The following is a 17525-nucleotide window of genomic DNA, read 5'->3' as shown; positions in this document are numbered from 1 at the left end:
AACAGTTTGAATTGAGGTGTGTTCTGCCTCCTCATTAATTCACATGGAATTAGCCCATCTCAGTGTTGAGGACAATTTATGTTTGAGGCTTTACTGAGTCAGACAAACTTCCCTCTTCTAGAAGAGTCCTTTCCCATTTTTTCTGCACATCAAGTATGCAGACATTTGCGCAGTCTTGCACAAACTGGCACATTTTCTGGCTGACGCTCACATTGTTGTTTTCTTTACAAATAAAAGCTTTGGACATGTGTGCGTTCCTATCAAAATAAGTGCCTTATTTTCTGTATATCGTGTTGTCGTTTGTACTGTAGCATACAGTATGTATGTATGTATGTATGTATGAATGTATGTATGGAGCATAATGTATTTATAGTTTTATTCACGTTTTCAAGTACTGGTGACAAATAATGCATTCTGAATATTGCATAGATTGGAATGGACACCTATGATGTGTGTAAAATACTTTTGGGGTATTTTGTTGCACTGATTATATTGAGCTAATTCTAAGCTATTTGCCAGCTATGTGTAGCGCCATGTTTATTGACATGATACAATGCACTCTGGGTGTCACTTAAACATATGTCAGACCAAAGATGTTATAATGAGGTGAAGGAATGGTTCGCTTATCTTTTGAGTAAACTTCCAGAAGTGAATGAAGGGAAGTGATGGATCATAGACGACACACCCCCTTCAACATGCATACTGCAAACTGACCAAACTCATCTTGTCTCCTCTTATTATCTTTGCTTGAAGCGAGAAAAAAAACATGGTGGTGCGCACAAACTACCATTGTCAGATTACTTTAGATTTTTTAGAAAGTGTTTATTTCGTTCAATGTTGAGCTCACCCGTGATGTGATGAATTATAAATATGAATTGCTATTAGCTAATTCATATTTTGGTTTCTGTCAGACCAGAGTTCTCTAAATATGACCGCTTATGTTACGGCAATCTTTCTTCAGTTAGCGCTAGGACTAATGTAGCCTACATTTTCCAGTTTGGATGATTGTGTATGCTGAAGCTACGTCTGTGAATGTCTGAACATTCCCAGCTAGCGCAGTGGATCTGGGGCGATTCCGGCTGAGAGTCGGGGCACTCGGCTGAGAGTCAGACTCGGCCGACGTCATAGCTAGGATGCAGGGATTGAGTTCGGGCTGATTCCGGTGTGAGTTATCTGGCCCAAATGTATTACTTGGGGCTCGGGACGATTCCGGAGTGAGTTATCTGGCCCAAATGTATTACTAGGGATTGGGGCTACTCTCTGGTAGATGATTACAAGGGCCGCTTTATATAACATTTCATTTTTTATTTTTCCATATTTTCTCATTGTTTCTGTGATCAAAAAATACAATTAACATTTATATTAAATTCTTTAAGAGTCCTGTTTAAGTAGTATTTTAGTATTTTGATACTTCGTGCAAGGCAATTGATAAACATTAAAAACTTTGTGGATGGAGCCTCCCGAGTGGCGCAGCGGTCTAAGACACTGCATCGCGACGCAAACTGCGTTGCTACAGATGCTAGTGCGATACCCGTGTCGGCAGCGACCGGGAGACCCATGAGGCGACGCACAATTGGCCCAGCGTCATCGAGTAAGGTCAGGGTTTGGCCGGCCGGCCGGGATGTCCTTGTTCCATCGCACTGTAGCGACTCCTGTGGCGGGCCAGGAGCATTCAGGTTGACACGGTCACCAGGTGTACGGTGTTTCCATTTTTTTGGGAGGTGGATGGGTATAATTTGTATGCATAAAATGTATAATAGCAATATTTAAAATGTCTAAATCTGGTAATTTTGTATACATTTATTTACATTTGTATCGGGCTGCTTCTGGGGGGGATTCTGGTAAGGTGCTGGCAAAGTCGGCTGAATTCCTGTAGACGGAAACGGCCGATGTACTTGGGCCGATTCTGGGCAGTCATTCATTTTAACCCCGGGCCGAGTCCGACACCCAATTCCGGGCCAATTCAATCAGTTCCGGCCCCCTGGAAGAGGGCCGCTTCTGGGCCGATTCCTCATTGCTAGCTGGGTTGCATCCAAAAATAAACTGGTCACATTCAGGACATAACTTTGTAAGGACTGTGATTGTGCAAAATGTTTCTGTGAAAAAACAGTGTGGCTAGCTCAAATGCTCACTGTTGCGTCAATCGAAACTGGACATTCTAAATAAGCATTTTAATCATACCGGTTTGATCGTACGCTGCAGGGACCACTGTAGAATGATGTAAAAAGGTTAACCCTTTTAGCTAACCCTTCCCCTAACCTTAACCCTAACCTTAACCCTAACCCTTAACCATAACCCCTAGCCTAGCTAACATTAGCCGGCTAGCTAACGTTTTCCACCTAGCCACCTAGCTAATGTTAGACACAACAAATTGGAGATCGTAACATATCATACGTTTTGGACATTCACAAAACTTTGTAGGAATTACAATGCGTAACAAATCATACGACTTGCATATCTTGGATTAATTTACATAATAACACGAAATGCTCTGAAACCAGGTTGCTCCCAGTGCTTGCATGTGGCAACATCTGTGGCAACATCTCCTGCATTCCTCCTTCACACAGCGCTATGATTGAAGTTTCACGAGAGGCACCTCAAGGTGGGGCTAAATGGTCTCTATTCCCAATAATTTCGCGTAGGCGGAGTCTCACTTTCATACTCTAGCTATGTGCTGCCTTTCAGTGACTACTGTGCCGTACTGTAGGCTACTCAGCAAAACGCAAGCGGATGGAATAAGTCGAAATAGCTTGCACTTCAGGTTTCCAAAACCCTCCTTCGATACCGCCCAGTCTCTCGGAGAAAAAGTGATTGTGTTTCGGGAAGACACAGGCTCTGACACATGAAAGGAAGACGCATACAGATTCCAATGTTGTAGTTGAAGACAGTTTATCTTTTCCACGCACAGTCTGATCTGCTAAAGGGAGTATTTCATATCAGATTTCACGTTCAGTTCTGACCAGCTGGGAGAGCAGAGAGAGGGAGAGAGCGGGCTTGTTTCTCTTCCCCTCCGACTCTGGGTCTTGGAACTCAGGAGCGCAGGAAAGCGAACCACGGCCTGTGTAGGCAAGATTAAACGTCCGTCGGAATTAGTTAAGGATTCTCTTTTGCGAGATTGACACAGAGGTGAGAGCAAATAGATCGTAAGAGATGGACGAGCAGCCGCGGTTGATGCACTCTCATGCGGGAGTAGGGATGGCAGGGCATCCCGGCCTGTCTCAACACATGGAAGGCACCGGAGGAACGGACGGCGATGGGAGAAAACAGGACATTGGAGACATTTTACAGCAAATAATGACCATCACAGATCAAAGTCTGGACGAAGCTCAAGCTAGGTAAGGTGCTTGGGACCTACCTGGTCAAAATGGACAGCGAATCGTTATGGCAAACTACTCTATGCATTCAATAACGATGGATAATAAGACATTTCAAGCCAGTCAGATTTCTAGTGAAAAATACTATATTGATGAATTGAAACTAATTAGGTTTTCGCGCCCAACAGCCTACAATAATGATAAGCGGGCAAGCGGCATTTGGAAAAATGATGACATCCAAAGTGCACCAGTTACTAAATGTACACTTTGAAGTTCTATTATTATTATTAATATTTAGAAAACAGATCATTTTTCTCCTGACTTTCCAGAAATTATACACAGTAAAATTGCAGCAGTTTAGCCTACAGGCTGCAACTATAGATTCAAAGTGTTTTCACACAACTGACAAATCAATAAATACTCGCAAATTTGACATCTCAAGTTTGTGCATGTGATTTGTCATCAAAATAACAAGCATCACATTGATTGACAACATCATCATTTTGATTAACTTTTGTGCAAACACAGCTCTCTCTGTCACCCCAGGCAAAATATAACTGATAAGGCATAGCCTTAATCTAATATAAATCGAGACTAAACTATTAGTTTATCATCTGTTATTTACATGGAAAATACAATGGGCTATTGATAGTAATTGCAGAAAATAATTTGCGTCCGGTTATTAGATATTTTGTTGACTCAGACGCCAAAGAGAAGTGCTCAGACTGGCACGGTGCGCGTAGTTGATGTGTTTAGCCTACATCGCGAGGACGAGGAGCAGAGAGGAATCTGTTAAAATGCCATGAAACTCTTTGGACAACCTTTTCCGCTGTCGCCTGTTTCACTGCAATATACATGACTGTAATTTATACAAAGTCAACAACAAACAAGACATATAATAATTGTTGATAAAACTTTACCTTTCTAAACCACAAAAATACATCTTCAAAGCTGTTGTATGAATTGTTGTTGGTATTGTTGCTCAATCAGTCCATAACTCAGCATGATTTTTTGCATAATATTTTTAGGCAGTAACAAGTAGCCATATATTCTAGTTTACTTTATTTACTTGCGTCCAGTAATAATAATAATAATATTATTAGTAATAGGCCTATACATATTAACTTGTCATTTTTAAATAGAACATATGCTATTTTACTTTTGAAATTAAGCATGCATATAAAAAACACATCAGGCTATCAAAAAAAGGTTGATGTGATGCGCAATTGTATCACACAATTGCCAGTCTCCATAATTTGCGGCCTATGCTTCAATAAACCCGTTATAGCATACATATGTTTTTAAGATATAACACTTTTGTGATTTACGATCATTTTTTAATTTCATTTGTTTTGTTTTAGGAAACACGCCTTGAATTGCCACAGGATGAAGCCTGCTCTCTTCAACGTCTTGTGTGAAATCAAAGAAAAGACAGGTAGGCCCAATGCGTTTAATAAAGTTATCTACTGGTAAGGTATTGATTGCACATCAAATATAGACCTAGCCTGCACAATTTTAAGGGGAAACTATTTATACTATAGGCTACAGAAGCCCACGTAAAGGGGATATATTGTATGCGCTCTGATGCACGCATAGGACTCATAAATGTCTTCACCGAAAGCGCATTTTACAATTCACAGCCATTCCTATCCACAAACTTGTTGCAGGACATGCATGATTGTTTTTCGATGTGCTTTGATCTACATATAAGGTATACAAATGGTTTATTATACTTGTGTTTTTGCCTTGTGTTGTCGTGTAATCCATGTTGTGCTGTTACACACTATGTAGGCCTACAGTCAGTGCTACTACATTGGAAATCCTTATCAATTATTGTGTCAAACATCTGAGCGCTAAATTACCATCTGCATCATCATTTTTCCCCCTTGTGTGTTAGCTGTCAAGTCTCTCTGCTGAGTGTGTCTCATTTAATTCACTTGTGTCTGTTTTTTCATTTGTCTGTGCTGTTGTGAGAGACCTTGTCGCCAGAATAATTTCACCAAGAGCAGATGCAGTGACATTAGGCTTAGGGAGAGGCATAACATACGTCCTCTTTCCAGAATACAAACCCCTTTTCCCTTGACATTTCTGAACTTGGCACAGATAGAATTCAGCGTTGTTTAGTGTGTATATAAAGTACTGTGCTTATTGAACTTGTTTCACATTTTGTTGCGTTACCAAGTGGGATTGAAATATATTTAATTGTACATTTATGTCATTGATCTGCACAAAATACTCCATAATGTCTAAGTGAAAATAAAATTCTACAAATGTTCACACATTTATAAACATGTAATGACAAAAATATAGTTGTTGCATAAGTATTCACCCCCTTTGTTTAGGCAAGCTGAAATTAGTTCAACAGTCAAATTTGGCTTAACAAATTACATAATAAGGTAGATGGACTGGAATAATAAGGGTTGACATCAGTGGCAGTCAGTGCCGTTTTAGATTAGGGAGGCCAATTTTTTTACGAGCATAGTCTTATTTCTATTACATCATATTGGATCACTATCATTCATATTCCATTCACCCAGCTCAATGTAACACCAATAGGTTTAGGTTACTATATGATACTCGAATTTGCCCTATACCCATCGTGTGGTTGCTACAACATAGCCTACAAATGAAAGTTTATAACGTAGGTGCACAGGTCCCGAACCAAATTGGATGAATCAAGGTGACAGACAATGGTGCCTTCTGAGTGGCGCAGCGGTCTAAGGCAGTGCATCGCAGTGCTTGAGGCGTCACTACAGACCCGGGTTCGATCCCGGGCTGTGATGCAGCCGGCCGCGACCGGGAGACCCATGAGGCGGTGCACAATCTGCCCAGCGTCGTCCGGGTTAGGGGAGGGTTAGGCCAGAAGAGATGGCCTTGTCCAATCACACTCTAGCAACACCTGTGGCGGGCCATGCGCATGCACACTGACACGGTCGCCAGTTGTACGGTGTTTCCTCTGACACATTGGTGCGGCTGGCTTCCGAGTTAAGCGAGCAGTGTGTCAAGAAGCAGTGCAGCTTGGCAGGGTCGTGTTTCGGAGGACGCATGGCTCTCGACCTTCGCTTCTCCCGAGTCCGTATGGGAGTTGCAGCGAGGGGACAAGACTGTAACTACCAATTGGGGTGTAAAAGGGGTATAAAAAAACTGCACTAACTGTTTGTGATGTAAATTGAGTATTTAGTATGCTTATTGGTCATAGTATGGATATAGTTTGTATGCCAAAAATTCCGGGATGTCGTACTACATTCTCCAAAATACGAAGTATACCAGCAGTAGACACTATTTCAGTGCTTTTAGGGCCCATAATGCAATTCTTCAGAAAATGGGCGTGGCTTCACATCGTTTTCAAATTTGAAGAAAATGGCAGAAAATATGCAGTCAAACAAGAGCATATACAAATTAATTGCTTTAACTAATTATGACAAATTTTAAGAAAATGTTGAGCAATATAATAAAGTAATGACTTTTCAAATAAGTTACCTTACACGTTATTGTCACGTCCGTTGTTGGAATGAGACCAAGGTGCAGCGTGGTAGGCGTATATTTTCTTTTATTTAACAATGACACCGGGAAAAACAACAAAATACGAAAATGAACATAAAGCTACATGCAGTGCAGAAAGCAACTACACACAAACAAGATCCCACAATCACAGGTGGGAAAAAGGGCTGCCTAAGTATGATCCCCAATCAGAGACAACGATAAACAGCTGCCTCTGATTGGGAACCATACTAGGCCAACAAAGAAATAGAAACATAGATATGCCCACCCAAGTCACACACTGACCTAACAAAATAGAGAATAAAAAAGGCTCTCTAAGGTCAGGGCGTGACAGTACCCCCCCCCCCCCCCCCAAAGGTGCGGACTCCGGCCGCAAACCTGAACCTATAGGGGAGGGTCTGGGTGGGCATCTCCTCTCGGTGGAGGCTCCGGTGCGGGACGCAGACCCCGCTCCGCTTGAGGCTCCACCCACTTCCGTGGAACCGGACCGTGGATCGTCGCCAGAGGCTCCGGACTGTGGATCGTCGCCGGAGGAACCGGACCGTAGATTGTTGCCGGAGGCTCTGGACTGGGAACCCCCGCTGGCTCTGAACTGCCGACTGTCGCTGGAGGTTCTGGACTGCCGACCGTCGCTGGAGGCTCTGGACTGCCGACCGTCGCTGGAGGCTCTGGACTGCCGACCGTCGCAGGAGGCTCTGGACTGCCGACCATCGCTGTAGGCTCTGGACTGCAGACTGTCACTGTAGACTCTGTGCCATGGATCGTCACTACAGGCTTCGTGCCATGGATCATCACTGCAGGCTTCGGGCCATGGATCATCACTGCAGGCTTCGGGCCATGGATCATCACTGCAGGCTTCGGGCCATGGATCATCACTGCAGGCTTCGGGCCATGGATCATCACTGGAGGCTTCGTGCCATGGATCATCACTGGAGGCTTCGGGCCATGGGTCATCACTGGAGGCTTCGGGCCATGGATCATCACTAGAGGCTTCGGGCCATGGATCATCACTGGAGGCTTTGGGCCATGGATCATCACTAGAGGCTTCGTGCCATGGATCATCACTGCAGGCTTCGGTCCATGGATCATCACTGCAGGCTTCGGTCCATGGATCATCACTGCAGGCTTCGGTCCATGGATCATCACTGGAGGCTTCGGGCCATGGATCATCACTGGAGGCTTAGTGCGTGGAGCCGGCACAGGGCATATCAGGCTGAGGAGACGCCCTGGAGACTGGGTGCGTGGAGCAGGCACAGGGCGTACCAGGCTGGAGAGACGCACTGGAGGCTGGGTGCGTGGAGCAGGCACAGGACGTACCGGGCTGGGGAGACGCACTGGAGACCGGATGCGCAGAGCTGGCACAGGATATACTGGGCCGTGGAGGCGCACTGGAGGTCTGGAGCGTAGAGCTGGCACAACCCGTCCTGGCTGGATGCTCACTTTAGCCCGGCAAGTGCGGGGCTCTGGCACAGGATGCACTGGGCTGTGAAGGCGCACTGGCAACACAGTGTGTAGAGCCGGCGCAGGATATCCTGGACCGAGGAGGCATACTGGAGGTCTGGAGTGTAGAGCTGGCACAACCCGTCCTGGCTGGATGCTCACTTTAGCCCGGCAAATGCGGGGCGCTGGCACAGGACGCACTGGGCTGTGAAGGCGCACTGGCGACACAGTGCGTAGAACCAGCGCAGGATATCTTGGACCGAGGAGGCGTACTGGAGGTCTGGAGCGTAGAGCTGGCACAACCGGTCCTGGCTGGGTGCTCACTTTAGCCCGGCAAATGTAGGGCGCTGGCACAGGACGCACTGGGCTGTGAAGGCACACTGGCGACACAGTGCGTAGAGCCGGTGCAGGATATCCTGGACCGAGGAGGCGTACTGGAGACCGGGAGTGCTGAAACAGGCACAAGCCGTCCTGGCTGGATGCTCACTCTCGCACGGCAAGTGCGAGGATCTGGCACAGAACGCACCGGGCTGTGGATGCACACTGGAGACACATTGCGTATCCCCGCAAAACATGGTATCTGAACCGTGACCAACTCCTCATTGTAATTACAGGGAGCTGGTTCTTGTTTCCACCTTTGCTCCGCTCGCTACCCCGTGTGCCCCCCCCAAAAAACAATTTGGAGGCTGACTCTCGGGTTTCCGTCGTCTCCTTGATTCCTGGTCTCGTCGCCGTTCCTCTCTAGCTGCTTCCGCCTGCTTCCATGGCAGGGTCTTGTCCCCTGCCATTACCTCCTCCCAGGTCCAGGATGTCCTCCACTCCTCGGCATGCTGCTTGGTCACTTGGTGGTGGGATCTTCTGTCACGTCCATTGTTGGAATGAGACCAAGGTGCTGCGTGGTAGGCGTATATTTTATTTTATTTAACAATGACACCTGGGAAAAACAACAAAATACGCAAACGAACGTAAAGCTACATGCAGTGCAGAAAGCAACTTCACACAAACAAGATCCCACAAACACAGGTGGGAAAAAGGGCTGCCTAAGTATGATCCCCAATGAGAGACAACGATAAACAGCTGCCTCTGATTGGGAACCATACTAGCCCAACAAAGAAATAGAAACATAGATATGCCCACCCAAGTCACACGCTGACCTAACAAAATAGAGAATTAAAAAGGCTCTCTAAGGTCAGGGCGTGACAGTTATGTTGGCTGACAATTTGTTTGCTACTCTATCCTTACGAACCACATAACATATCATTACAGCAGTTTGTACCAATATGTTAGCTAGCTACCTAACGTTAGTTGGTTACTAATACATCAACTTACCAGCATATTAACTATATGCTGACTAACTGCCCAATGTTTATTGACTGGTCTGAGTGTACCAGAGCGCAGAATAACTTATGATGAATTTACGAGCGCTCAACACCCATTGAACATGCCCGGTGTCAGTAAACGTCGGACAAAAAGTGTAATTAAATTGTTGCCAGCAGCACAGTTACAGTCACCAACACTCTGGAAGAAAAATACTTTAAAGTACTACTTATTTTGTTTTTTGGGGTATCTGTACTCTACTTTACTATTTATATTTTTGGCAACTTTTACTTTTACTCCACTACATTCCTAAAGAAAATAATGGACTTTGTACTCCATACATTTTCCCTGACACCCAAAAGTACTAGTTACATTTTGACAGGAAAATGGTGCAATTCACACACTTATCAAGAGAACATCCCTGGTCATCCTTACTGCCTCTGATCTGGCAGACTCACTAAACACAAATGCTTCGTTTGTAAATTATGTCTGAGTGTTGGAGTGTGCCCCTGGCTATCCATCAAATTAAATAAAAAAAAATCGAAAATTGTGCGTCTGGTTTGCTTTATATAAGGAATTGGAAATTATTTAAACTTTTACTTTTGATACTTAAGTGCATTTTAGCAATTCCATTTACTTTTGATACTTAAGTATATTTACAACCAAATACTTTTAGACTTTTACTCAAGTAGGATTTTACTGGATGACTTTCACTTTTACTTGAGTCATTTTCTATTAAGCTATATTTACTTTTACTCAAGGATGACAATTTAGTACTTTTTTTTACCACTGCTCTGGATAACATGAAAACTGCCTAACCAGCTCAGCTAGGGTGAGTAAAATGGTCAGAGTGAGGTCATTTGTGTCTGGAAGTAGCTAGAAAGCTAGCCAATGTTTGCTTGGGTGCTTGACTGCCATTGTAAGGCCAGAATGCTCAAATCAACCCTACTCCTCGGCCCGAGCATCTAGTGTGCGCTCTGAGAGCGCACTGCTAGTGTGTTTTAATCAGTTATTTGGTGACGTGAATATATTTTGTATAGTTTTATCTAAAAAGGCTAACTTTTTTAATGTTTCACTATTTATATTTTTTATCAAATTTACTGAGTAGGATGGTTCCCCACTTCCTCCTCTGAGGAGCCACCCCTGGTTGATCTGATTTTTGAATGACTACCCCTTCCTCTGTTCCCAATACATATAGCATCTATAAGGTCCCTCAGTCAAGTATTGAAATTCAAACACAGAGTCAACTATAAAGACCAGGGAGCTTTTCGAAAGCCTCAAAGAAGGGCTGTGATTGGTAGATGGGTAACACTAACAAATCAGACATTGAATATATAGTTAAGCATGGTCAAGTTAATAATTATGCTGTGGATGATGTATTAAACCACCAAGACACATCAAAGATGCAGTCATACTTCTGAACTGAGCTGCAGGACAGGAAGGAAACTGCTTAGGGATGTCACCATGAGGCCATTGGTGATTTTAAAACAGCTACAGAGTTCAATGGCTGTGATGGAAGAAAAATGACATTATATTGTTTCCACAATAATGACCTAAATAACAGAGTGAAAATAATAATAAAAATATACATAATATTCCAAAACATGCATATACTGTATGTATGCAACAAGGCACTAAAGTAATAATACCCCCCAAAAACATGGCAAAATACTGCACTTTTTGGCCTATATGCAAAGGCTTATGTGTTTGGCAAACCCAACACAACACATCACTGAGTAACTGCCTCCTTGTGTTGAAGCATGGTGGTGGCTGCATCATGTTATGGGTATGCTTGACATCGGCAAAGACTGTGGAGTTTTTCGGGATGAAAAGAAACAGGATGAGGCTAAGCGCAGGCAAAATCCTGGAGGAAACCCTGCTTCAGTCTGCTCTACACCAGACACTGGGAGAGGATTTGACCTTTCAGCAGGACAATAACCTACAACACAAAGCCAGATCTACAGTGGAGTTGCTTACCAAAAAGACAGTGAATGTTTCTGATTTGCCAAGTTAAAATTTTGACTTAAATCTGCTTGAAAATCTACGGCAAGCCTTGAAAATTGCTGTCTAGCCATGATCCCCAACATCTTGACAGAGCTTGAAGAATTCTGAAAAGAATAATGGGCAAATATTGCACATTCCAGGTATGCAAGGCTCGTATGAGACTTTCCCCAGAAGATTCACAGCTGTAATCGCTGCCAGAGGTGTTTCTAGCATGTACTGACTCAGGGGGTTGAATACTTATCTAATAAAGGTATATTGGGGTTTTATTTTTCATTAATCGTACCAACAAAAAAAAAATCTATTTTGACATTACATTTTGTGTAAATTGTTGACAACAAATGACAATCAAATCTATTTGAATCCCACTTTGTAACACAATACAATGTTAAGGAATCCAAGGGGGCTGTAGACTTTCTATAGGCACTGTGTCTTGTCCATTATTTTCCCTTTCTAAGACATGGTGTGGAATAGGGACTTGTTTAAATTTGCACTTAGATTTATTGAGATTCTATTGTTGTGTGCATTTAATATGGAAGCAAGTCCACTGTGTTTCATTGTCATTAATGCATTAAATAGGTACATTTTAGTCATTTAACAGACACTCTTATCCAGAGCAACTTACAGTAGTGAATGCATATATATATTTTTGTTTGTACTGGCCCCCCGTGGGAATCGAACCCACAACCCTGGCGTTTGCACACACCATGCTGGCATTGCAAACACCATGCTCTACCAACTGAGCCACAGGGAAGACACAGGTAGATAGATAGAGGCCACCACCTTCCACCTCCACCCTCCCACCAACACAGTCCTCCTACCCCATGTAGCTCACTCTCAATCTGGCCAGTGTCTCAGGAGAGCAGGGGGCCTTTTGAGGCCTGCTGGCTCTCTCTCCTTTCTCTGTTCTCTCGGTAGGGTTTTGGAGGGGGAGTGAGTGGCACAGTTATGCATAGTGTTTTACTCCCTGGCGTTTCTCAGAGTTCATCCAAAGTTCGTCTCTGCATGGAGCACAAAGTAACTTGGATCTGGTCCTGGCTGGGAGTGCTATGCACCCTATGCTTATTTTCTCTCAGTCTCGCTCTAAGCCGGCTACGACCCCAACAACCCAATAGCCCAGGTTTCTGTTTCTCCTGAAGGAGAATACTCTGACTCCCTCCTCTTCTCAGAGGAGGTTTAGTTACACATACCCACTGTGGGTGGAGAACATTAGGGTTCCTTACATCAAGTGAATATAGATATGTGGTTGTACAAGATAGATGGATTTGTACATCTCTACTCTTTCATATACTGTGTGAGACATTGTTTCATCTGCTCCCTAGTGTTGCTGTATAAGGTGTTAGAATTAAAATTGTCACCAGTAGTTTTGAAAATATTTTTGGAAAATGTCTGCTGCTGAAACCTGGAGTATATCTCTGTCGAGTAAACCCCGATTGGGTCCTCTTGGCTGGGTGACAAAGTATTAAAAACATGATGATGATTCTCCATGTAAAAAGAGCCTACCTGTTTTTTTAAACATTATTACGACTCTACCTGCCACAGTACAGACTACAGACTAGCCCTAGCGAGGCTGAGTTGAGCCGGTTTGTCGGTGAGCACGGTTACTGTTAGGTCTTAAAGTAAATAAAGCTCAGCGCAGAACCTACTGACTGCACAGACCTCTGCTGCTGCAGCTCTGGAATCTGTCTTGTTTTTAACCATTAAATATGTATGAATGCACCAGATGCATTAGCAAGGCTATTTTGTAGTCTGGTTTTTACACCACATGATTTTCACTTAGGATAACTGTGTTGTTAATATTCTTATTGTAACATTTATTTATTTGTATAATTTTGTCATAGCAAAATTTGAGAGCTAAGAATTGATATAACTGCAATATACATTATATATTTTTTTAATTAAATGAAAAGTGGCCTAGTTTTTAGTCAGAACCTTCATTCACAGTTTTTTGATTTTATGAATATATCAATATTCATGGGATTTGGTTTTAGCAAATGGAATTGTCTTTCCCCTCAATCTTCGCTACGCGTTTTACGTCTCTGACTGTCCCCAGTACCAGAGCAACTGACATCACCTGCAGGAGTCAGGAAAGAATATAATGCCATGCTCAGGGAGGCAGGACAGGCAGGCAGCGCTGAGTAAGCCAGTGCCTGAACTCCTGACCCACTCTGTGTATTTGTACAGGGATATTGCGGTGTGGTGTGGTGAGCGAACGGTGCCTGGCAGATGACTGCTCCCTGTAAACAAGCACAATGCTGTGCTCAGCTCACACCCCACAGGAAAGGAGAAGAAGAACGAACAGTTGATTTTTTCCCCCCTACCAGGCATCTTTCTTTTCTTTTTCTTTTTTTAAACTCTCACAGACACTGGTTTATTTTTTCCCTCCTTGACTGCATATTTTGGTTGTCTTTCTCTACTGAAAGGAATGCTGCTGTTGACTAAAAGGCCAACCGTGTGTGCGTGTGTGTGTGTGTGTGTGTGTGTGTGTGTGTGTGTGTGTGTGTGTGTGTGTGTGTGTGTGTGTGTGTGTGTGTGTGTGTGTGTGTGTGTGTGTCTGTCTGTAATACGTAATAAAAAGAGACAAGAAAATGTCTCATTTACTTTCATAGATTCTTAGAACTAAACATTGTTTGACCACTTACCCCTAAGGTCACTTTGGAGTACAGTCAGAGTAAGGAAGATAAGTTCAAATTAGCCTTAGGGTCTTGTCTATGACAGTAGGCTACATGTCCCAGCAATACCCACCCAGAACCATGTAATAAGAGGTTTTGGCACAGGGTACTTTCCACAAATATACCCAAACAATTTGACTCCAATGCTATTGTGGCATGAAACCTTAACCTTCTGCAAACTCAACGCATTGTAACATATACAAATGTAACACAACTCAATCTAACATCAGGGTTTTTAAAATAAATAACATATTGTAAGTGTCATTCATTTCCTATCTTAAACACAAAATTAATGAAGCACAAAACCTGAATGTAGAGGATTGCAAAAATATGTGTTTCAATCATGTTTTAAAACATTTCCACAGTTTCTCCTTTTGATAAGCAAACTCTTGACATCCCAAATTGTGCTTTAGAACATTTTCGAAAACTAATTGACTTCTGTAAACACCTCAGCAACGTCATAAATCTCCACCAGTGTCAAACAACCTCTCTGTGACTGAGATGCTCGCTCAGTAAATCAGGGGTGTGTCCCAAATGGCACGCCCAACATTTGTTCCCGACTACTAAAATGAGGGCACTATACATGGAGTAGGGTGCCATTTGAGACGCATCCCTACTGCTCTGACTGGCTGTTTCGTTTTTTTTCCCTCTCAACGTCAACAAAAGGCTAGTTTTCTGGTGGCCCGTGTTTGAATAGTGTAAGGTTTCACGCCTGGAGGATGCTCCATTTATAAAAATGACTAGTGGAATGATGTAATGTTATTTTTTGAAGGGTGAAAATGGGGTGTTTTACGGAGGGCAGCGGAGTAATATTTGACGTGGGTGAAATGAGCCAGAGATCTGATTATAGATAGGTGTATTGTACAGTACATTACATTGAGCTGTCGGTCCATTCAGATGGCTTGGCATCTGCCTATTTTTACTAGAGAATGTAGAGTCCACTCAGAACCCTACACACTATAGCACACCATCGTCATATAAACAATTTATGTCAGCCATCATGATCCACAGAAGAAAATAGAATATGAATTTTACCTTCGAAAACCAATGCGGTATAGAAACTCATAGGAATTAACAATTTGACTGTATATACAGTTTTTGTGTTTTTTTAAGATTAGCACAATGGTGTATTTTGAGTGTGTATCTAAGTGTATTGCCAATGCCAAACTGATGCTAGTCAAACGATGAATGTTGACATATCAGTTCTCTCTCTATCTAAATCCCCCTGGTGTCACTTTGATATGGGATGTAAAGTGTGTTTCCCAAATGCACCCTGTTCCTTCTATAGTGCACTACTTTTGACCAGGGCCCCAGCATTTGGGATGCTGACATAGGCCGGGGCCTGTTCAGAGGTAATGTAAACTAGCAGCCTGTAACAGTTTATTTTCCATCCTATCAATGCAGGAGGATGTAAATGTCTATTCAGAGTGTTGTGTCACGGTGATATGCATCCCCCTCCCATCCCTGTCTGTTTACGGACTGACTGGGAGTGTTGCTAATACGTGCAGCAGCTTTTGTCTTTCCTTTTATCCAGCCTACTCTTCTATGCTGATGCTGCAGCATTCAGTGTGTGTGTGTGTGTGTGTGCTTGCAGCACTCACAGGAGAAACAGAAACACAAAGCTGTACTCTCCTCCACAGCTGTTTCCCTCCTATCTCTCTGTTTAATCATCCATCCAGCTGAAGCTCTAATTCTACTGCTCACAGAGTCACAGAAACACAGGCAGTGGCAAAGTAGGAAAATGTGACAATGTGCGGTTTTTGAGAAGCCTTCAAAAAGCTTTGCTCTTCACCTCTTTTTATTAGTTCCATAATTATGAATACAGCATGCGGGGGATCCGTCGTATTATTGAGTCCCCTGCTATGTTAGGTTTGTGTTTTTTTTTTTCTCCAATCTTACAGGATCATTTAGTTACCTTATCAATTATGGCAATCATCAGAGGCCTAACTGATACATGTTAATCACATGAAGGGGCTTAATCATAGGATTATTAGTGTGACGTGATTGGGTAATTAACAATGGCATCACAATGGTGGTGACTGTGAAATTGATCTAGCTGTTTCGTGTTGATTTGTTGTTTTTTCCCCTCATCGTTTTTTGTTGTTGTGACGTTGTCCCAGTGATGATAACAGGGTGCAACCTTCTATGTTGTGTATGAACGTGAGTAGCGAAGACAGAAAGACAGAGAGGGCTGAGAAAAAAAATAAACACAAGTGGAATGACGAACATAAGTCAAACTCCTATTTCATAGGCTGGTGACCTAGCTACTAAACTCCTATTTCATAGGCTGGTGACCTAGCTACTAAACTCCTATTTCATAGGCTGGTGACCTAGCTACTAAACTCCTATTTCATAGGCTGGTGACCTAGCTACTAAACTCCTATTTCATAGGCTGGTGACCTAGCTACTAAACTCCTATTTCATAGGCTGGTGACCTAGCTACTAAACTCCTATTTCATAGGCTGGTGACCTAGCTACTAAACTCCTATTTCATAGGCTGGTGACCTAGCTACTAAAAGTACTGTAATTTGTTCCTATTATAGCATCAGCGGCAATGCCTAATGCTATTCATTAAAAATGCAGATTGTGCGCTTGTGATCTCCAAAATAAAGCATATTCCAGTCAGGGTGGTGAATGAAATTGATAAAATGGATAGCTGTTTGGTTGGATTTAGCCCTCATGCCTCACCAGACTGAATTAACAGACCACAGTATCCACTGCTTTTAAGATGGGGATATGGTAGCTTAAATCTGACTTTGCTTGCTTTTAAAAGAGCTCTGTTTGCAATAAGGTTTGGTCTGCCATAGCTTCCTCTAATATGTTCTGAATTTAATCAAATCTGCAAATTTGTTATGTACATTAAATTGAACATGCAATGGCACTTTAGAATGCGGTTGCCATACCAACCCCCCCAGGAGTTCATTTTTCTTAATGCAGGGCTCGGAATCTCATTTCTTACACTCTCCCCTGCTGCTAGGAGCTGCTCCCAGCAGGCGCTACCTCAAGGCTTCCACGGTACCACTGACAGAGCCCCGGTCTACTATCACAGCCTTCAAACACTGGAGCTGTTATAGAGAGAGAGATGGTGGGGGGGGGGGGGGGGGATAGAGAGCAAGAGTGAGGGAGAGGGAGAGCAGAGAGAGAGTGACAGAGCAAAGAGAGCGAGAGAAAGAGAGGAAGATGTCTCTCTCCACGTAGTGGAAATGACACAAATTAATATACACTACTTAAACCAGACTAAGATTAATGGTTGCCTTTCTCGGCAGCTTAGTCCCACTGT

At 43.2% G+C, this 17525-nt stretch overlaps 1 protein-coding gene across 4 annotated transcripts in view; it reads left to right on the top strand.

The window, feature by feature from the left end:
- Positions 1 to 2676: 2676 nt before the first annotated feature.
- pbx1b (pre-B-cell leukemia homeobox 1b) overlaps positions 2677 to 17525 on the top strand; it is a 96895-nt gene continuing 82046 nt past the window's right edge. The window contains exons 1-2 of one of the 4 annotated variants that reach the window (XM_014169127.3): positions 2677 to 3335; positions 4676 to 4749. In XM_014169127.3, coding sequence (XP_014024602.1) covers positions 3151 to 3335; positions 4676 to 4749 — 259 coding nt within the window. In that variant the 5' untranslated portion in view covers positions 2677 to 3150. The remainder of the gene's footprint in view (positions 3336 to 4675; positions 4750 to 17525) is intronic. The other 3 variants (XM_014169129.3, XM_014169128.3, XM_014169130.3) reach the window with 3 other exon arrangements.

Source organism: Salmo salar, chromosome 23, assembly GCF_965601325.2.
Source record: "Salmo salar chromosome 23, fSalSal1, whole genome shotgun sequence".
NCBI lineage: Eukaryota > Metazoa > Chordata > Actinopteri > Salmoniformes > Salmonidae > Salmo > Salmo salar.
The sequence above is the reverse complement of the archived record's forward strand: the minus strand, read 5'-3'. Positions and strand labels throughout refer to the sequence as shown.